This window comes from Macaca mulatta, chromosome 12 (assembly GCF_049350105.2).
Source record: "Macaca mulatta isolate MMU2019108-1 chromosome 12, T2T-MMU8v2.0, whole genome shotgun sequence".
Taxonomy (NCBI): domain Eukaryota; kingdom Metazoa; phylum Chordata; class Mammalia; order Primates; family Cercopithecidae; genus Macaca; species Macaca mulatta.
Window position 1 is genome coordinate 53,990,904 of NC_133417.1, and position 21,607 is coordinate 54,012,510.

The 21,607-nt window shown below is 46.2% G+C and overlaps 1 protein-coding gene across 1 annotated transcript in view; it reads left to right on the forward strand.

Moving 5' to 3' along the window:
* The window catches only part of KIF5C (kinesin family member 5C), a 152,215-nt gene that overhangs the window by 116,023 nt on the left and 14,585 nt on the right, over positions 1-21,607 (forward strand). The window contains exons 16-25 of the mRNA XM_028830683.2: positions 430-618; positions 3,822-3,939; positions 6,651-6,727; positions 7,801-7,910; positions 9,808-9,909; positions 10,107-10,167; positions 14,792-14,863; positions 17,454-17,558; positions 19,611-19,827; positions 21,057-21,170. Coding sequence (XP_028686516.1) covers positions 430-618; positions 3,822-3,939; positions 6,651-6,727; positions 7,801-7,910; positions 9,808-9,909; positions 10,107-10,167; positions 14,792-14,863; positions 17,454-17,558; positions 19,611-19,827; positions 21,057-21,163 — 1,158 coding nt within the window. The 3' untranslated portion in view covers positions 21,164-21,170. The remainder of the gene's footprint in view (positions 1-429; positions 619-3,821; positions 3,940-6,650; positions 6,728-7,800; positions 7,911-9,807; positions 9,910-10,106; positions 10,168-14,791; positions 14,864-17,453; positions 17,559-19,610; positions 19,828-21,056; positions 21,171-21,607) is intronic.

Below are 21,607 nucleotides of genomic sequence, written 5' to 3' on the forward strand. Positions count from 1 at the left end.
ATGGAGAACATTAATGAAGTTTTGATTTGAGTTTTTATAGGAATTCAGCATCACCTTTAGGAGCATTAGGTCTTGCTGCTGTTACAGAGATATAAGGTGTAAGACATTGAATGGAATACCTTTTTGAAGTTATCTCCTTTTAAAAATCTTCAGTGTTTCTTCTTATGCTGTCATCTCTCTAAAAATTGATGGTAATGAAAAACCTAATTAATTGAGGATTATATTTAGTAGGGGGTTTCAACTGAAAGTTTGACCTGAGGTTTAGGAGAACGTGGGGTTGAATGTTTAGTACTTTCCGCTTGTCCTTTAATTGGGATTCTGAACCAGAAATCCATGGACACCTTGGGGATCTAGGGGCAGGTTTCAGGGGAGTCCGTGAACCTACAGAAATTGTGGGCAACATTTGAGTGTGTCCCCTCCTGTGCTCAGTTGGCAGATGTGAATGGAGTCATTGAGGAGGAGTTTACCATGGCCCGCCTGTACATCAGCAAGATGAAGTCAGAGGTCAAGTCCCTGGTGAACCGCAGCAAACAACTCGAGAGTGCCCAGATGGACTCCAACAGGAAGATGAACGCCAGCGAGCGGGAACTGGCAGCCTGCCAGCTGCTCATCTCCCAGGTGGGCCCTTCCCTTCCCCCTCATTGTCTTGAGATCTGCTGCCTCCATGCCCTTGCTGGTGCTGATGGTGCGCCATAGGCTTAGTTGATGGACTTTGCTTTGTGTAAGCTTGGCCTCCCCAGGCGATGGCAGCCCAGGTCTCTTCTTAGAGCTACATTTTGTTGTGAGAAATACATGACTTCTGATGAGTCGTTTCCCATAGATGGATGGCTAGCTAGCTAATGAATGTAAAAGATTGGGTGGAATCTCTAAAATTCCTATGAGTAAGGCAATATTCCCTCATCTTTTAATCTCTACCATAGGTCCACTTTAATATGGAAAAACAAACTACTACTAGTAGTAGTAGTAGCAAGTGGCATTTTATTGAGCTTTTACTATGTACCATATACCGTGCTAAGTACTTCACATGCATTTTCTCACTTAATCTTAAAAAAATCCTGGTAGGCAGGTTTTATTATTATTCCTCTGTTTCAGACAGGCAGCTGAGATTTAGATTAAATATATGTCCGAACACCTACAGCCAGTGAATGACAGAGCTGGGCTACTCAAAAAATGTGTGTGAACCCAAAGCCCATGTCTTCAGGGGCTGTTCAAGTCCCAGGGCACATTTCACTTGCCTATCGAGTAAGGCTGCTCTTCTTCCTATTGGAGTGGCATTTTCAGTTTAGTAAAGTAGCCTCAGAAAACAGCAACCCAGTTTCTGGGCTACCACTGATATCGGAGCTTGGTATTTGGGTCTGGCGTTTCCAGGAGGGGTCTAATTGTACACTACTTACTGCCTTATGCGAGGCATTAAAATAGGCTGTCATTTGGAGGAAACAGGAAACGGATACCAACATGGATTGGTGTGTCAAATAATACTGAGGCAGACAAAAGCATACTTTGTTCTGGTGTGCTTTTAACCATAATAATGTGTAATCACAGAAACATCTCCAACCTCTCTGTCTAAAATGAATCCACAAGGTTCCATTTTATAACCAACATAATAAGCAGAAATGTATTGAAAAGATTATTCCGCGCTAATGTGTGATAGTAAAATCGATATATTCATACATTGTTGAGAAAAGTATAATTTGGTCAGTCCTTTTGGAAAGCACTGTGGAAATCAGAAACCATAAAAATGTAAGTATAATTTAGTCCAGTAATTTCACTGACAGTATTTTTCATTGTTAATGAAAATGAAAAAAAATTTATTTCATATGGTATTCTCATTTCCTGATTAAAAATATTAAAAGCTTTTATGCAAGGTATTGAAGACAATGTTATTTTGGATTATAATAAAATAAATTGCCCAAATATCCACTGATAGACTAATAAGATAAAGTTACATGGAATAATATTATACAGCTCTTATAAAAAATGTAAAAACCTAGCCATTGGGAAAGTCTAATTATATAAAGTTACGTGAAAATGAAAATGCTGAGTTAGATTTATGTTGTGCTTTGCATTCCTGCAGATAAGACCAGGAATATCAGGGGGAAATAGTCGATACATTGGTTTATGGTTTACACCACTTTTTCTGGATTTGCTTTAGAATTTTATTTTTTATAATTATATAGTTATTACCTATGAAAAGTGAAAATAAAAACGATGTACATAAGGGAACAGTGCACCCCATATGTGATTTCTAGGTCATCTATGATACCAACAGCATGTGCTTTGACCAGCCTGCTTCTAACATTTGGGGGCCAAGGCAAGGGTACTAATAGAGACCCCATGGCCTGCAGCCCACCCTCTTCTCTTTCAGGCTGGACATACCAACTCCATGTCCAAGTCCCTTTTGCACCCGGTGTGAACTGATGGAACTGTTAGATGCCAGCTGCCATTTGTGTAAATGGGTGAGGAAGAGGTAGTGCCAGCCCTGGCCTTCAGACCTGGAGTAGGAAGTTTCTAGGTCCCCAGTACTCTGAGTGTGGTCTAGAGGAGACATAGGTTCAGGTGGACATGCTCCCTTGGCCTGTGAACTCTTTGCTTAGTGGAGTAGGGTGCAGCCAGAGGAGGGCCCAGTGGGGTACTCTGAATCGTCCAGGTCTCAGACTGACACTGACTTTGCTGTATGAGATCAGAGTCAAGAACATTAGGATGTGTTGAGTTTAAAGAGTACCTGTTCTAAAGTTCTCTTTCTACAACAGCAACAAACACAGGTTCCATTAGGTGGTGGTTTACACTCTGCTACAATTCATACATTGCAAAGATTCGACCATTATTTCCTGAAGTTCAAAAGTAACAGAAACCATGGCTCTTTATTTTCTGATGTGATCTAAGGAACCTGGCAGTCTTTCCAGCTGAAATGCTATCTTCTGTGTTTACGTTCATCCTCGTCACCAAAAACTGTGCTTATAAGATGACTGCTCCAACGGAGTTGTGTTTTCTGGAGAAGTGATTTCATTAGATTAGAGCTCAGTCTCCAGGGTCTCCTGCCTAAAGCTGAGCTCCCTAGATCAGGAGAGGGAAGTGTTCTGTACACATTTTCCATCTGCCTAGAAGTTACCACTGTCCCTGTTCAGCCAACAAGCTCTCATTCATTCATTCATTCATTCATTCATTTCACTAGTATTTATTAAGCACCTACCCTCAGGGAGCTAACAACTAAAAAAGACAAGACAAATGATGTAGACATTAGGTGCTGTAAGAAAGTGTTGGGGCCTGAGTGATAAGGAGCTAGCCAGGGCAGTGTGTGTGTGTGTGTGTGGTGTGTGGTGTGTGGTGGGTGGTGATGGTGGGGAGGGAAAGCTTCCAGGGAGAGGAAAATGCAAAGGTCCTGAGATGGGAATTGGTGTGTCTGAAGGACAGAAAAAGGAACCTAATATTTGAATGGTGAAGATGGAATCCAGAGGTGCGTGTTCAATGAATGAGGCCTTCAGCCCCGCACTTTTCCCAGCCTGTTTCTCTCGTGCACGCTTTTCTCTGAGGAGCGAAACCCGCTTGGCCTTCGGCATCTCACGTTAAGTGGATGGTGAGGAGGGGCCTGCCATGAGTGGTGTCTGTGGGGAATGAAGCCAAGAAGCACAGGGAGAAGCAGAGGTCTGTCTTGGTGTGATTCTGAACACCAAGGCAAGGGTGAAATGGGCACCATTTGGTAGTGGCACTCAGAAAAGGGACTCAGGAACCCCTCCTGTCTCTCATTTTCCCACCAGTCAATTCCAGGCCAGCCTGGATGATCACCTGCTAGTCATTCACTCTTCCTTTTTGCTTGTTTAAAGCACGAAGCCAAGATCAAGTCTCTGACAGACTACATGCAGAACATGGAACAGAAGAGGAGGCAGCTAGAAGAGTCCCAGGACTCGCTCAGCGAAGAGCTGGCTAAGCTCCGAGCCCAGGGTAAATATTTGACTAACGCGCAGGTGTCAAACACCTGGCCTAAGGCAGACGGCCTCTGGTTGACTGGAATCATGATGTTTAGTTTTGCTTAGTTGAAGTATTTCTAGGTCTGCTGCAAACAATAGCATAACTGGAAAAAAGGGAGAGATTTCTATTTCTTTTTTTCTTTCTTTTTTTTTTGAGACAAGAGTCTCTCTCTGTTGCCCAGGCTGGAGTGCAGTCTGCGATCTCAGCTCACTGCAACCTCCACCTCCCAGGTTCCAGCGATTCTCCTGCCTCAGCCTCCTGAGTAGCTGGGACTACAGGTGTGCATCACCACACCCAGATAATTTTTGTCTTTTTTAGTAGAGATAGGGTTTCACCATATTGGCCAGGCTGGTCTCCAACTCCTGACCTCATGATCCGACTGCCTCAGCCTCCCAAAAATACAGACATGAGCCACCGCGCCCAGCTTAAAAGGAGAGATTTCTAAGAGACCGTTCCCACCCTGAATCTGCTCATCTTCCCATTTCCCCACAGTCCACCCAGTTATCCAAATCAGAATCCCTCACTCCCCACCTCCTGACTCTAGTTGGTCACCAGAGCCTGTTCATTCCACCTGCCAGAGGCCTCTCTGGTTCACTGTCCAGGTTAACTAAGGACTGTGGCTATATCCATCTACCCATGCCCACCCTCAGTCTGCTCTGGGCCAGCCACTGTGTGGCATCCCAAGGGATGATCCTAAAATTCACATTCTCTCTCTGTCCAAACCGACACTTCTAACCCCTCCATGGCATCCCGTTGCTCTTAATATAAAGTTTGAACTGCCGTGGCTTCGCTGGCACCTCCTTGAACAAGCTCTTCCCTTTGCCAGCCAGCCTTGTGATCTCCTGAGCTTAGGGAAGTGCGTCACACATAGGAAGCATTTCATAAATATGAATGAATAGAAGCTGAGATTCAAGAGAAGGGACTAGAAATGCAGAAACTAGAACAGGATTAAGAATGTATGTGCCATGTAATGTGAAACTAGAACATATATATTATGAGTTGCAATGAAAATTGTTACAATTCTTTCAGAAAGCCATTTGAAAATACATACTAATAATTATAACATTTTTCATACCTTTTGATCATCACATCTCAGATATTCATTGCAGAATTTTAGATCAGCAAAAAAGAGGAAGCCATCTAAGTGTCTAATAGCTAACACACTATGGTGTGTTATTTAATAGAACTTTTTTTTCACATGAAATACGTGAAGGTGTGCTACAATGTTTATGATGCAATGTTAGGTGAAAATCACAATATATCATTGTATCTTTACTATGGTTATAACTATTAAAAATGAATGAATGCGGCTGGGCATGGTGGCTCACGCCTGTAATCCCAGCGCTTTGCAAAGCCGAGGTGGGCAGATCATGAGGTCAGAAGTGGAGACCAGCCTGGCCAACATAGTGAAAACCCGTCTCTACTAAAAATACAAAAATTAGCTGGGCATGGTGGCAGACGCCTGTAATCCCAGCTACTCGGGAGGCTGAGGAAGGAGAATCGCTTGAATCCGGGAGCCGGAGGTTGTAGTGAGCTGAGATCATGCCACTGCACTCCAGCCTGGGTGACAGAACAAGACTCCGTCTAGGGGAAAAAAAAAAAAAAAAGAATGGATGCTTGCGTTCCTAGGAATTCATATTTAAGATAAAAGTGGTTGTGATAGGGTAGTTGGGATGGTGATGCTGTTATCAATTTTTATATCCTTTATTGTTGTTGTACAGTTTGCTCAGTAAATACATTTTGTGTCAGATGCCAAGGCAGATTTAAAAAGAAAGAACATACCCACTCTCTGCTCTAACCTCGTAACATGTTCTTTGTGTGGTAACACGTGCATGTTAGTAGGTGCACCATCAAAAACTGCACATGGAAAATCATGTTTCTCTCTTACATTCAGTGGTTTCTGCAGTGGGGCCACTGAGTTGAAATAAAATAGAGGCAAGAAAACCTGAAGTGGAACAGACCAGAGAGAAATAATGAATTGAATGTCACTGTCGTAAAGCACTCTGCTCCCTGGCACCCCAGCTCCACAGCTGGGGCTGCCCATTGCACCTGGCATTCAGGGAGCGCCAGCGACCAAGCATATGCTGAGACAGGAGTGCCACACTGCAGCCCTGCCCCAAACGTGGGGCCTTCTGATTTAATCTCAAAAGTGTTATGCTATCTTTCCACTTCCCATGTTCCCATCCTTAGAGTATGTTTTCCTGCCCCAGATTCTTGGAGAATAAATGCCTACACATGGGAGGTAAAGTAGGTCTTCCTGGAACTCCCATCATGGCATGGGTCCACAGGCCACCTAACAGTCACAGAGGGCTTTATCATCTGCAAGGCCCATTTATGCACATGACCTCGTGCTGATCACAGAGACCAGGTGGGAAACAAGCCCTCCCAGGTGTGCGGTGACATAAAGCCAGAGTGCAGTCCTAGGAGGACCGCCCCCCGCGAGCATTGTCCCCTACAGTTGCTGCGCTTCCCTGTGGAAGGAATGCCGCAGGAGGGGGCCGCCTTGGCTTTAGCCAGCAGTCCTTGCCTGTTGCTTTATGCCGTGGTTGTAACTGCTGATATAAGCTGATGTTTCACTCGGTTGCCATTTTTCTTGCTTTTTATTTTATTTTTTTTTTTATTTTTGATTTTGGGTGTAAGTCCCACCGGTTAAATCTTAAATCATCATTTAAAATTCAAAACAGAAAAAATGCACGAAGTCAGCTTCCAGGATAAGGAGAAGGAACATCTGACGCGGTTGCAGGATGCTGAGGAAATGAAGGTGCGTGTGACCGCCCCTTCCATTAAGCCCAGTGTGCATTTGATGCATTTGGATTGGAAATGCTTGTTCTAGGAAAATCTGTCACCTTCAGATCTGTGTATGGCAAGGGAGAGGGGAGAGGAGCTGCTGGGCACTCAGAGTCCATCTCAGAGTGTGGTCTGGCTTAGAAATGAGCAAGTCCCGAAACCCCAAGATGTCTGTAGAGAATGGTTAAGTTGTGTTAATACCTTTGTCTTCCCCATTCCTGATGAAGAGGGATAGGGTAGCACCCCCAATCACTGCATGAGCTCTTTTGTCGGAGTTAACTTCTAAGGATTTCTTCCTCCAACCTTTATGAAGAACACACCAAATTTGAGTTTCTATCTCAAACACAGAGATTTTTCTTTTGGTCACATTTTAAAGAGTAAAGGAAAATTGATTGGGGAGTAAGACTTTTAGGTGAATAAAATGAGACAGGAGAAGATGTAGGATTTTGATTAGTTGTAGGCAAACTATGAGCCTCACTGAGTCAAAGTCCACAGTTAAAGTGATGTCCACGGCATGCCCCTACTCCAGCCAGCAGAATAAAATCATGCCTTGTGGGAGTCCCTTTCCTGTCTTCAGAGTGTTTTGGCAGAAAGGTCTCCTTTGGACATCATCATAAATCTGTACAGCGGGCAGGGCAGGGGCTTTTATCTTAATTTTACAGGTGAGGGAGTGCAGCTCACACAGGTTACAGGTTTGTCTGAGGTTACTTGAATAGGGAGAGGTTGGTGCCCTCTGACTGACCTGGCTGGAGAAGCTCAGGGTGGACTGGAGAAGCTCAGGCTGGGCTGTAGAAGGTCAAGGGAACACTTTTAGTTGGTGGACTAATTGGCTCCTAAGGCCCACTTGGTTTTATAACAGATCTTGGGTTTTGTTACCCAATAAAGCAAGGCCGGGTCCTGGGCGCACAAGAGTCAGAAATGCCCCCAGTTTTGGGATCTGACATCTGAGGGACACAGGGGAGGAGGCAGGTCCAGATCCAGGGCTTGTCACAGAGTGGGCTGAGTGCCAAAGAGTGGATGACATGTTTCTCTTGGCCTGGGATGCAGAAGGCGCTGGAGCAGCAGATGGAGAGCCACCGGGAAGCTCACCAGAAGCAGCTGTCTAGACTCCGAGATGAAATTGAGGAGAAGCAGAAAATCATTGATGAGATTCGGGAGTGAGTTGGCCCAGGACTCCAGGGGTGTGGGGGTGGTCATGCCTCGGTCCTCTTGGGGAAGCCCGGAAGGATGTGGCTCTTAGCCAAGCGCCCTGCTCACCTTGCCCTGTGGGCACTGCCCTGGTGACACAGCAGGCTGGGCGGGCTGCTTCCAAGGTCTGTTCTCCCATCTGGAGCTGAGCCTCCTGGAACCCTGGCGTGGCAGGTGGCAGGCGGGCCCAGCTGCCTTTCCCAGTCCCCGAGGGCCAGGGTCACATAGGTGATTCCGTGGATGGACACATGCCCCAGTAGATGGGGGGAGCATCTGTAATGAAAGCACCAAAGAAAAGAAAAAAAAAAGAAAAAAGAAAAAAAACTTGGTCCTGACTGCACAGTTCTAGTAGGTTAATAAACACTCGAGAGAAGACAGCACCACTGCCTCCCCTTCTCCCCCTACACATACACACTCACTGTGCCACCCAGCCACCTGGTTCCATGTGCTCACTTCTTAGGACCCCACACTGTCATGTGTCTGCACAGGCAGAGGTGCCAGCGACCTGTGGCACTGCCACCAGGATGGCATCATTGCAGTTTCTCTCTGGTGACACCCCCTCATGCTGTGCTCCTGCCTTGTCACAGCCTCTGACATGCCCTCTGCTCCTTCAGAATGATGTTTTCAAATGCTCTGCATAAAAGACTTGGGATTACAAAGAAAACCAATTATATTGAAATGCTGATCTCCCCACCCCCACCCCACCCGGGGTCTACACTGTTCTCTTCCCTCCCACTTTCTGTAGATGAAGAAACAGATTTCTATATGGGAAGCAAGGTGAAATGATTTACTTAAGGTCACATTGCTAAATAGGAATCAGATTGGAGTTAGACTTTAATTCTCCAGACTACTGATCCAAGTCCCTTTTCAATGTGTGTGAGCCGCTTGAAAGGTACATTTGCATTTTAAAAGAGAAGAATGGTAACCCAGGCAAAAGTCTAAATGGTGTGACCCAGACTCGGTGCCCAGTCCCTGAAGGAAGGCACTTAGACTCCTCCCTCTTTTTCTCCTCCCGGGCCACCCCCTGCTGTTGCCATGTGCTTTCCCTTTCAGGGATATCTCACGTTTATTATTCTGATTAATCACCCTCACATATTCACCTGGAAGGGAGGGGGAGGTGGGAGGGAAGGAAGGTGAGAAAGAGGGCGGGTTGGTGAGTGAGTTAGGAGGTGGGGAAGCTTCCTCCGTCTCTGCCCTTCAAATGGACTCTGGGCTTTCCTTCTGGTGGTGCATAGCTGTTCCTTTACAGGCGCTTAGGCGTGGCTCTAGGAAAGGTTTTATGAGTCCTAGGCTGATGTAAATGTTGACCAAACACCCTCAACCAGATGGCAAGTTTCTGTTTGCAGCAGAGCCCAGGCTGTCTTTTCTTCATAATTTCTCTCTCCGTGCCCACTCCTTGAGGGCAGAAACTGCCCCGGTATCTGTGAGGCATTTGGACTTGGGAGATGTTTTTAGAACGTCAGACCAGAAAGGAGGGAAGGTGGAAATGGCCAAATCAGGTTCCCCGAGGGAGCGCATGCCGTCGGAGGGGCTGAGGAAGCAGAGTTCTTCTTACATGGGCTCTGTGTTTTAAAATATCAGCCCTTCTCCCATCTCATTATTTTTCCCCTGAAGCTCTTGCCCAAGCAAACTATAAATACATCCTCAAAGCCTTATGTTTCATGACTCTTAGATGCACCCCAGAAATTAGTTTTCACTTGGGCAGGGAGGAAGCTGTGAGGTTGTTCTCTGATCCCTCCAAATCCTGCAGAATTACTGCCTTTATTGTACAGAACTAATAGGGTTGGAACAGAACCACGGTTTTAGCCGGATGACTCAGAATTTCAGACTGATGTGGAATATATTGCTTTTTCCTCTCAATTTCAGTTTGAATCAGAAACTGCAACTGGAACAGGAGAAGCTCAGTTCTGATTATAACAAGCTGAAAATAGAGGACCAAGAGAGAGAAATGAAGCTGGAAAAGCTCTTGTGAGTGCACTCTAAATATTTCCCCTATTTTCTCTCATCCCCATGATATTCTGGTTAGATTGGGCTAATTTAAAAACAGACAATGGCTATTTGTGTGCTTGTTGTTGGTTTTGTTTGATTTATCTGTGGATGCAAATAGTATCTGCTGAAATCTCTGAGTCCCCTATGGTGGTCTATGGTTCCTTTTTGTTTTTCAGATTGCTCAACGATAAAAGGGAACAAGCCAGAGAAGACCTCAAAGGGCTGGAGGAGACAGTGGTATGTCAAGATATTTCCCGATTTATGTTCGTCTCCAAGACCAGATTTGTTTGTGATTTGTCGGATTGTTTATTTCAAAATTTTATCCATGCACACCTTTCTGTGTAATGTTTTAGATAAGACATTCTACGGAAAAGTAGGATTTGTAGAATTGAGTCCTCAACTCTTCACAGAATCAGTCAACCAATCCACCTATCCTGAGAGCAGTAACCTGGAGCCCCTGAGTGAGGATTAAGCTGAATTGCAACTTAGCAATTTTACAGCCCTGTACTCTGTGACATACTTCCACTCAACATTCAACAGATATTTATTGAGCATCTCCTAACGGCTGGCATTCTTCAAGGTGCCTGAATATATCCATAAACAACAGAGATAAGATCTCTGTCCTTATGAAGCTTACCTTTAGCTGCGAGAGATGATAAACAGTAAGGAAACAAATCTTGCACTCTATCAGATGGCTATAGAATGTGCAGAGGTTGTTGACTGGGGGAGGCTCCATGAGGAGGTGACCTTTGAGCAGGGACTCGAAGAAGGAGAAGAAGTGAGCCATAGAGATATGTGGGGGAGAGCATTCCTGGCAGAGGCAACAGCTCATGCCAAGGCCCTGAGATAAGCCCAGGACTCTCATGTTGGGGGCCAGCAGGGAGGTTTGTGTAGCTGCAGCTGAGGGAAGGACAGGGATATAAGGTGAGCACAGAGAGGTAAAGGCCACAGTGATGCAGGCCAGGTAAAACTTTGAGACCTGCAGGGCTTTGGGTGGAGGAGTGATGGGCCCAGCTTCCCTTTGGAAGGGCTCGTTATTTGAAACCCTGGTTGGTTTTCTCTGTCCTGTGTCTGGGTTTGTTGGCATCATCTCCTCTGGTCGGCTTCCATTTCAGCTGCTCTGTGGGATAGCTGCCTGGCTCCATGCCCCACAGCCTGCGCTTCAAGACAGACCATTCTAACATAGCCTCTCCATTTGGTGAAAACACGTTCAGGCATTTCACATGATTCAACGACAGGGAGAAACTGTTGGTTAGATACAGTCATCCATTTTGGCTCCGTTCATGGGTCATGTGGATCTGTGTGGGACTGATCCATCTCCAAGGACCTGGTGACCCCACATTGGTGGCACCTGTTTGCTTGGGTCTGGCCCCGAGATTGTGCTCTGGCCCCTGGACTTATAGTATTTGTTGCACCTCAAAGCCAGGGAGCGGAAATGAGGGCACCAGCCATTGGAGACGGAAGATGCCTGTGTCCAAAGGGAGCCGGGCATTTGGAGCATGGAGGAGGAGCCTGTGAAGGGGGCTGCTGCTGGGGAACCTGAAACGAAGCCACACAATTGCTTCATCTACATCTGTTTTACCAGAGAAGTGATAATCCTAATTATAGATAATTATAGAAATTCAGAAAAATATTGAACATTAAAATTTCACTGTATTTCTACCAGCCAGAGATCAGTGATATCAATGAAATATTTTGGGATCTTCTCTTCCTTTACACCCGTGAGCTCTCAGGCACTCTCACCTCACTGTCCCTAGCCATCCACGCCCTCTTTCGGTCTCACTGACATCTACAACTCAAGCACACGAGCACATCATCACACACTCACACCGGGGCTCACAAGTCCCTTGCAGTCAGCTGCTCACTGTCATGTTCTCATGCCTCTGCTCAGCCACACTCACTCCTGCATGCTCCTCCATACACAAGTACTTACAACACACACTCTTGTTACACACAGGACATGCGCACTTGCATGCACACACACAGCTTGCATTCTCACTAATGATTGTCCACACTTTCTCATTCGCACATTCACACAATCTCGTGCAGTTGCTCACCCTCACTCCCCTTGCTTGCCTTCACTCACACCCACACCCATGTTCACACTCCCTTGTACACTTTGCACAGATGCTGTCTCAGGACACTCCCCCTCACATGCACGCAGGCGCGTTCACACATGTCACCCTCATGCACTCTTTCAGTCACAACCACCTCCGCTGACACGCACACTCATTTCCATGCTCACGGACTCACATGCTTTCTTCTCTCATACGCTCAGGAGTGTGATATTTAAAGAATGGTTTCATCAGCTCTTTTGCCTTTTTTGAAGTTCGAGTGGTCTTTTGCGTCTTTTGAATGACGTATTTTCCTCACTAGCTCCTCTGTCTCCCTGCTCGTCCTCTCTCCCTCCCACGCTGGGCGCGGTTCCACGCGCTCCCTCCCAGGCTGCTCCCCACTCGCACCCTCGCCCAGCCCGTGCACGCGGACAGACCCACTGGCTTCATGGCACCCACATTCTCTCCCTCACTCTCACTTACCACCCACACGCATCGCATGCACGCTTTTAAAATCCAAGATTGGAGCCCTGCAGTGTATGCCGTTTTAGACTCGGATGTTTTCACTCAGCCTTGGAATTCTCCCTGAGCCGTAAATGTTCTTCAGAAATAGACGCGCTGTCCTTGGCTGACTGTTCTGCCGCTCTCCTCAGCGCAGGGCCTGTTCTGCCTCCTGGAGTGTTTGGGTGGGGTGAGTGGGACATGGAGCCTGCTGACCAGGGGGTGAATGCCCGGGAAGCCCGCTGCAGGGCACAGTGGTGGAAAAGGCCGACTGGCCGTCGGGGCATCCCTGGCCCCGGGCAGCTGACTGGCTGGAACAGGACACTGTCTGGGCTTTGGGGTGGGAGCTCTCCTCTGGGTGCGTTGATGAGACTTATATTCCCTCCTTGCTGGTCCCACCCTTGCTGTCCACTGTGACAGGAAGCTGAGCCTTGAGCTTTGGCATGGAGGGTAGCAACCTGTGAAGAGGGACATGTGTGGGGAGGTGGAGGGGTGATAATGAACGTGATAGAGGAAGGAACACTGCCACAGGAGGCCGAATGATAGTTGCCTGAGCACAATGTGTGTAAATAAAAGGGACAAGTGATTTTAAATGATTTATACCCTTCCCAAACTGTTTATTGTTCAATATCCCTAAAAACAAACAAAAATGAGAGAAAGTTCCCAACCTCAGGACTCTATATTTAGTATTTACACCCTAGGAGAATCCTGGCCCTTGGACAAAGCACTGTTCTCATTCCGTCCTCTGTTCCCATTCCCTTTTGGTGTGGTGGTGGTTTTATGAAAAATGTAAACTGTGATTACAGTTCAATCAGTAATGAAACCACTGATGGGAGAGAGAGTGCATGCAGGGTGGGCGCAGGTGTTAAGGAGCAGGGTATCCAGGCTGCGCTCCCTCTGGCAGGGCCTGGGACAATGTGTAACATAGAGAGTACTGCACCCCTGCCCCTGGGCTGAAAGGCGGCACAGCCTCAGACAGGTCCTGTGTGCACATTATTCATAATCACAGATCCATTTGGTTTCCTGCAGAAAGTAATTTACCTCATCTGAGGACATAATTGACTTCAGGTGCTTCTTATTTCAACACAGAATTGGACCCAGTAATAAGACCTTAAATTAACAGAGAACTTTTACTGCAAGAAACTTAGTGTTTGTATAGCTTTATAGTATGTTTTTTTCCTTTTAGATGTGAGCGTGTGTGAGTTGCGTCCCTTGAAATTCTGTGTTAAAGTAGGTCAATTTAGACAAATAAAGTTTGCATGCAGAATTTAGCTCTCTCCTCTTCCTCTATAGGAAAATATTTTACAAGGAACTAATCACATCTCCTATAGTAAACACATGGAGACTTGAACAGACAGAAACATTTGATCTTCTGATCTTGTTAACAAAGATCACCAGATCTGGCTCAGGCTCTTGTCTCAGCAATCTAATTCCTAAGGTTTCATTTGTAGAAAGTAATCCAAAATGAAGGGGAAAAATGTCCCCAAGATTACAGTGAAAGTTTTAACAACAACAATAAAAGGAAGCAATACAAGCCTAATGAAGAAATGGCTTTTATGATATGAAATATGCATCAATAAATTCATACTAGTCACGTTTATTGGGCACTGAATATGTACCAGAAAATGTTCTCAGAACATTATAAGGTTCATCTCATTTAATCTTGACAGCAATGATGAGGCAACTACTGTTTTTATTGTCATGTTAGCAATAAGAAAACGGAGGCACAGAAAGGTTAGATAACTTGCCCAGGGCCACCCAGGAGGAAAGTCCACGAAATGCCTCATCCATAAGCTCAGTGATGTAAAGCAAACAAGTGTGTGGACTTGCGCCTGAAGCAGGTGTGGAGACGTGAAAAATGTGAATCAGTTACGGTGAGATATTGTGGCTAACTTTTCACTTAAGCTTGTTGGTATTACATTGTAACATTTATGTAATAAAAAGAAAAAAGAAAAAAGGAATTCATCCTGATACAACGTAGCCCAGTAGGAATTTTTGTGAGGAAACCTTTTGAATTTTTGTGGGTGAGGAAATGTGTGGTTCCACTGTGAACAGATGAGCAGGCTTTGTTCTAGTTTACAATTTGTGGTTTGGGTTCTCAGGCTCTGCACCTCAAGGTGCTCCAGTAACGACACTAGGTCCAGCAGTGGGCATGGTCAGGGTGGGGGTGTCACAGGGAAGGGGGGCGCACCAGCGGCATCCATGGCTGGCTCGGGAAGTGTCTCGGGGAATGATCTGGTGCCAAATGTGCCATAAATTCAGTGAATTGCTACATTTAAGTGACCTTTAAAAATCTTCTCTTCCAGTCTAGAGAGTTGCAGACACTGCACAACCTTCGGAAACTCTTTGTCCAGGATCTGACCACCCGAGTTAAAAAAGTGAGTTCTCTTTTGTCTGAATGGGACTGAGAAGAAAATCAAAGATGGCAGAGAAGAATCATTTTCAGTTGAAATACCACTTGCTTAAGTCGGAGCTGGTTATGCTTAAAAATTAATTACTTCACACCAGAGAATGTTATTAAAAGAATGTGCTGGAGGCAAAAAATACTTGGTAACATTTTCCCATCTGATTTTTCCTTCTTAGTAAAAGGAAGTCAGAATGCTTTCCCTGGCCTTCATTTCAAATCAACACATATTTTTCTGGCCCCCACTGTGTGAGGGCGACTGCTCTTGACACAGAAACATTTAGAGTAGTCGCTTCAGAAAGCATTGCCCGGAAGCCTGGAGAGGCTGGACCGAGAGAGCCTCTTATTTGTTTGTTAAGAGGCCATTAGGGGCTAGGTTAGAGTTTATGAAGCACGTCAACATCCAGTATTTATTTGCTTTTCCCAGCAACCATGTAAGTGGTGCTTAGTGTTCCTGTTTTTGCGAATGTGGAGATAGGCTCAGATGTTAAATAACTTACCCATATTGCACTGGTGGGAAGAGCCAGAGATGGATCTGGAACCCAGGCCTCCGGGGTCTCTGGATCTGAGCTTCTTCTGTCCTCTTGCTACACCAGCAATCTGGAGACACTCTGTAATGGTGACTCACCCAAACAGCTTGCAGAGGTTTAAGGAAGGAGTAAGAGGTGAAGGCAGCAAGAGGGCTACTCTTTCAAAGTGTTTAAAAGTGATGGACGACACAATGGGCCATGTGTAGAGGGATGGTAGGATTGAAGGAAGGTCTGTTTAAGAAAAGTGTGTGCATGTATGTGTGAATGTGTGTGCATATTTGAATGTGTGAATGTGTGTCAGTGTGAAGGAGCCAAGGGAAAGAGGTCAAATGCCTTATAAAGATAGAGTCGGGTCTGAGAGGGAGAGGATTAATAGTGTAGATGGATGTATTAGCTAGTCTTGGTAAGGAGAAGGGACACACATTCCTAAAGGGGAGGAGTGGAGAAGTCAAGTTGGAAGGATTGGCAGGGAAATACATGAGGGTGGAAAGAAGCCACATTTGATGATTTGGGTCTTCTTGGTTTATGTGTAGGCTCAGTCCTTGGTGGGGAAATAGGGAAAAGAATGGGAAGCCCAAGGAGACTAGACATGGTTCAGGCAGCCGAGGTGGCCGACTATGGAAAAGTAGGATTGCTGAGCAGTGGTGTTGGTGTTGAGTCAGAAGCATGTGGCCCCTGGCAGCATGATTTAAGTGAGTTTAGAATCCTGGAAATTAAAATAAAGAAGGCAGAAAATGATGGGCAATTTCAAGGCATGCATGGCAATGGCTAGGCAATTAGGTAGTTAGTAAGCACGGTCCAAAATACAAATGACCATGGGGGCCTGGACCTGGCAGGAGAGTGAAGCCAGAGCAAAGGTGATGGACAGGGAGACTAGACGGGGAGGGCATCTGGCCAGAGGTTATGACATGGACTGAAAAGGTTCAGTCCGAGGAAGGAGGTGGAAGCCATGACCATACATGGGAGGCTCTGGTCCTAGGGAGGGTTAGGAGCTTGAGATCAGACTTCCGGATTTAATGATAAAAAACTCTCTAGGAAAGCCCTGCTTTTAGACCAGTGGTTTTCTGTGGGTGGTTTTCTGGCCATCAGCCTCAGCATCACCTAGGAAACTGTTTAGATATGCAAATTCTCATACCTGACCCCAGATCCACTGAATCAGAGACTAGGGTTGAAGTGTGGCAATCTAAGTCTCAACAAACCCTCCCCTCGGGAGCCAGGTGCTAAGGCTCAACTTTGGGGAGCTCAGTTTTAGACTGAAGAGCTGCAGGTGTGAGATGCTCATGTAACCATTACCTTTCAGAAAAAGGATGATGATCTCTTCTATAATCAGACCGAGCAAACCTGCTTTTCCACCTTGGAACACCAGGATGTGTTTGCACCTGTACTTTCCAATTTATCTGTGCCACTTGGCTTGCCAGGAGTGCAGCGTTTTGCCAATTTCAAGATTTGATAAATTTCAAGAATTTACCCAGCACCCAGATGCTATGATTAATTTGAGCTTGATTCGTTAATGAATTTTATAGATTTGGAAGCTGAAGGGACAAGCAGAGGCCATTAAGACTTCCCAGTGGGACCACAGACATTTGCTTACAAGTTTGGTGACTTGTTATCCCATCATGATGGCTGAAGTCAAATTTAGGTCCTGGGTTTATGTTTTCACAGTTGTTGTTTCTTAACGAATTTTGGAATGCTTTCTTTTGAAAAGAAGTCTCTATTTACTACACGCAAGGGAGACATATATTTTACTGAAGATAAATCATCTGTAACTTTCAAAAGCAGATTTTGAAGTGTTTTGTTTTGTTTTGTTTTGTTTTAGCTCCCTAAAAAATAGCTCCTCCTTAAATCACTTTTCATACTAATAAGGGAAATTAATTGGGGGATTTGTTGAGTCTAAACTTTTAGAACCTCTCTCTATTTTCACTTTCAGAATACTCTTTGGTGGGAATGGGGATTCTTTTTTTCTATCCACATTATCCTGGGGTGGAGGGTGGGTGGATGACAGCCCGTCCTGCTGACCCCCTGGTGTCAATGCAGAGTGTGGAGTTGGACAGCGATGATGGAGGCGGCAGTGCTGCCCAGAAGCAGAAAATTTCCTTCTTGGAGAATAACCTGGAGCAGCTCACCAAGGTTCACAAGCAGGTAGGAGAGTTCTGCCCACTCTCCTCTGCTTCCCTCCTCTCTCCCGAAAGAAGCCCCACCAGGTTTGGCCATGGTGTGCGGAGAAGGCACTGAGATTGAAGGTAAAAGAACTGTACTCCATCAGAGGACAAGAGGGCTGGAAAGGTCCTTACAAATCCTTTAGTTCTCAGTGACTTCCCATATATATAAAGGACTTTCTTTTCTCAAAGCCAAATATAAAGCATTGGGTTTGAGCTCTCTGGGGTTGGAGAGGGAAGTGTTCAGAGGCCTGTCTTTTCATCCTGCCTCCACCCCTGACTTTGGACACCAACTAGCCTCCGTGTCTCCCATAACACCTCTGAGGTACCTCTGTGGACCTGAAAGCTCCACAGAATGCAAAGTGGACCCCACTGAGCTGGTTCAAGTCCTTTATTTTTACAGATGGGGAAACAGACTGGTGCCTTGCTTCATTGCACCGTGAGAGGACCAGGACTGGAACCAGCACCCTCTCTGCTCAGCTGCCCATTCCTAGCGATCTCAGATGCTCACTCGGGTGCCTGCGATGCGCTGGCATTTGTCTAGAGTGACAGAGAGTGATAACTGTGTCCAAACTCACCAGTGATTTCAGCAGGTCATTTGTCTTGGATACTTTCTTTTTAAATGTTGGTGTGTGCATGGCTGTTTTCCCTCCTTAGGAATTGGGATGTGATGGAAACGTCCCAAGTTTTTGGACCACATGGCCAAGGAGATGTCATTTCTCTTTGACTTGTGAAGACTTTTTCAATATTACTGATGATGGCGTTTTTTCCCCAGAGGGAGGATAATAGATTCTAGAGAGTTGAAGCCACTCAAATTGTCGATGAGAAATACAAAAGCAGGAACTGCCAGGGAGCTTGAAATAGGGCTCTGAGATACATGTTTTACAATTTATTTTTATTTTTATTTATTTATTTTTTGAGCTGGAATCTTGCTCTGTTGCCCAGGCTGGAGTGCAATAGTGCGATCTCTGCTCAGTGCAACCTCTGCCTCCTGAGTTCGAGCGATTCTTCTGCCTCAGTCTCCCGAGTAGCTGGGATTACAGGTGTGCGCCACCATGCCTGGCTAATTTTTTGTATTTTTAGTAGACCCAAGGTTTCACCATGTTAGTCAGGCTGGTCTTGAACCCCTGACCTTGTGATCTACCCATCTCAGCCTCCCAAAGTGCTGGAATTTCAGGCGTGAGCCACTGCACCCAGCTGAGATGCATTATTTTATTCATGGATTGAATGAGCATTTGTTAAAAACGTACTCTCTGCCAGGCACTAGAGCTGGTGCTAGGAGAACAAAGCAGGAGATTCAGCAGTAGCTCACTTTGGTGTAGCACTTTCTGATTTTCAAAACTCCCTCTGTCCACCTGGATCCCCTATTATGTAGTACACTTGTGTTATCGATGAGAAACTTGAGACTTGTGGTGGTCAAATGACTTACGCCAAGTCACATGGCCAGGACATAAAGAGCTGGCCCTTGAACCCACTCCTACCTAGGGCTGGCCTGTTGCTTCTTCAGTCAGCAAAAAGGCGCAGTCTCTTCCTCTTAGCCTCTGGATGTGTTGCAAAGCTGGGTCCAAACCCCATGCCAGTGTAAACAGCGGGTTCTGCATGGAAGGAGGCCCTCTGAGAGCTCAGGAACATGCTTGTTTTTCACTGAGTCCTTTTGAACCGGCTTGAAGTGTCTCAGCTTTCTCATGCTAATTTACTATTCTCATAAAGTGGTTGATTTTCTCACACAATTCCCCTTTCCTCTACACACACCCAAACAAAAGAGGAGGTAAATCTTGCCTCAGATCGAAAGTTTCTTGTGGTGGGAAATAGTTTTTAATTGTATCCCCACCCCACCATTCCTTGCACCCCGTGAATCACGTGTTCACCGGAGTCCACAGTCTGGGTTTTCCTTTCCTTTCTGTGGTTGTGCGGAGTGCGAAGGACGACCTAGCGGGGGTCGCCTGTTCAGCAGCAGGGGCTGCTTCTGGCTGCTCTGGTTTGCACAGTGCAGCCTGCCTGGTAGTAACTCCCCTCCTTTATCCTCCTGCCCCAGCTGGTCCGGGACAACGCAGACCTGCGTTGTGAACTGCCCAAGCTGGAGAAGCGGCTGCGTGCCACGGCGGAGCGCGTCAAGGCGCTGGAGAGCGCGCTGAAGGAGGCCAAGGAGAACGCCATGCGGGACCGCAAGCGCTACCAGCAGGAGGTGGATCGCATCAAGGAGGCCGTGCGGGCCAAGAACATGGCCAGAAGGGCCCATTCAGCCCAGATCGGTACGTGTGTGCACCGTGGCGCCCGGGGTTTGAGAAGCTACTGCGGCCTCCCAGCTAAGATTTGCTAAAAAGGTGAAGACAGCGCCAGCCCACTCTGGAACATCTGAAAGACTGGGATGGAGCCCACAGGCGGCAGCCCTCCCTGCACCCTATGCTCACCCTGGGGGAATGGGAATGTCAGGCGCCCCCGTTATCCTATTCTGAGATACTCCGGCATCCATCGTGGTCTCAGAACTTCTGAGCTGGGCAGAGAGAAGCCAGCCAAGGCCGTAGGCCCAGGTCTTGGGCTATAAATGGGTACACTCTTAGAAATACTGAAATAGGAGGATATTTCTCTGCAAGGTGTGAAGGGCCCCTGTGTTCTGCACCCTGTGGGACCATGAAGGAGCCCGTATGTAGCCAGAGCCCCAGGGAAAGCCTCCAAGTGCAGGTTTGGAAATACCCCGGGAAGAGCCAGGCTGGCATCCGTGACAGGGTGTGGCTACAGGCTGGCACAGAACCTGGGAAGGTCTGGAGTCTCAGCCCCTTCAAGACCTGTATAGATTTGGGCATTTTGCCCATGTAGGAAATGAGGGTGTAGCCAGAGTCCTAGTTCCCAGGATAGAGCCATAGGGATAAAAACAATTTAGGGATATTCTCTAAACAGCTGCTTCTCCTTTTTTTTTTTTTTTTTTTTTAAATTGAAACATCTCCAATAACATGTAATTTATTTCCCATCAGATATTGCTGTGTAGATGTATTGTAAACCAGCAGCTTCATGTTTCTAGTTTTAAACCATACCTTAGATTAGTGGTTCATTGCATGTGTAGGATTTCATACCCTTTGAGAATCTATTAAAAGCTATGGACGCTCTCCCCAGAAAACAGCATCACAGGCAGAATTCTGCATCCAATTTCAGGGGCTACACAGATGCCCTTGAAAGTCATGGGGAACCTATGATCCATTTCAGATAAAACTGAAAATCTTTTTTTCTAACTTTTCTTGGCCCAAATTAGAAATGAGCTAATTGATATTTAAGTTCTTTCTGTCCCCTAAATATGTGGATGCCTTGGATTTGCTAACTATACTGATCGTTTTCCCATTTTCAGAGAGATCTGGTGGTTGATAAGAATAGTACTGTTGATAAGAATTGTGACTTTTAGTTGTCACAGGTGACCTGTAGGTATCAGGATTGTTGTTAAGCCTTTTCTAAATGTCTGTTCTCTCTTCTTTCTGTTGGTTGGATACAGCCAAGCCCATCCGCCCCGGACACTACCCGGCCTCATCTCCAACGGCCGTCCATGCCATTCGAGGGGGAGGAGGCAGCTCTTCAAACGCCACTCACTACCAGAAATAAATACAAAGTGAGTCCCATGTCAAGGGTGGTTTCTCTATCTGGAGGCAGAGGGTTCTTGCCTTTCTAAAACCCCTGCCTGGCAGTGGACCTTCAGTAGAGAGGAGTTCGGCTGTATTCCAGCACACGCCCTGGGGGTTCCAGGTAAACAGAGACCCGACCTACCCTCACTCAGTCTAGAGCCCTGGGGTCTTCTAGCTGAGGCTGCCTGAGGCCCCTGGGACCTGGAGCCAGGCCGGGCCTAATCCCCTCCAGGGGTAGGTGTAGTGAGTGATTCAGCTGAGCTTTGTTTTTTTTTGCCTGTGGGACTCACCTCTGTAGTTGGCATCCCGTAGGGCATTACCCGTTTGTCAACTGCTTTTACCCAGAGTAGACAGAAGTTGGGGGTTGCTTTAAGTCTCAGGAACAGAATATAAAGAAAGAGCCTGATAATAGAAGTGATGTTTT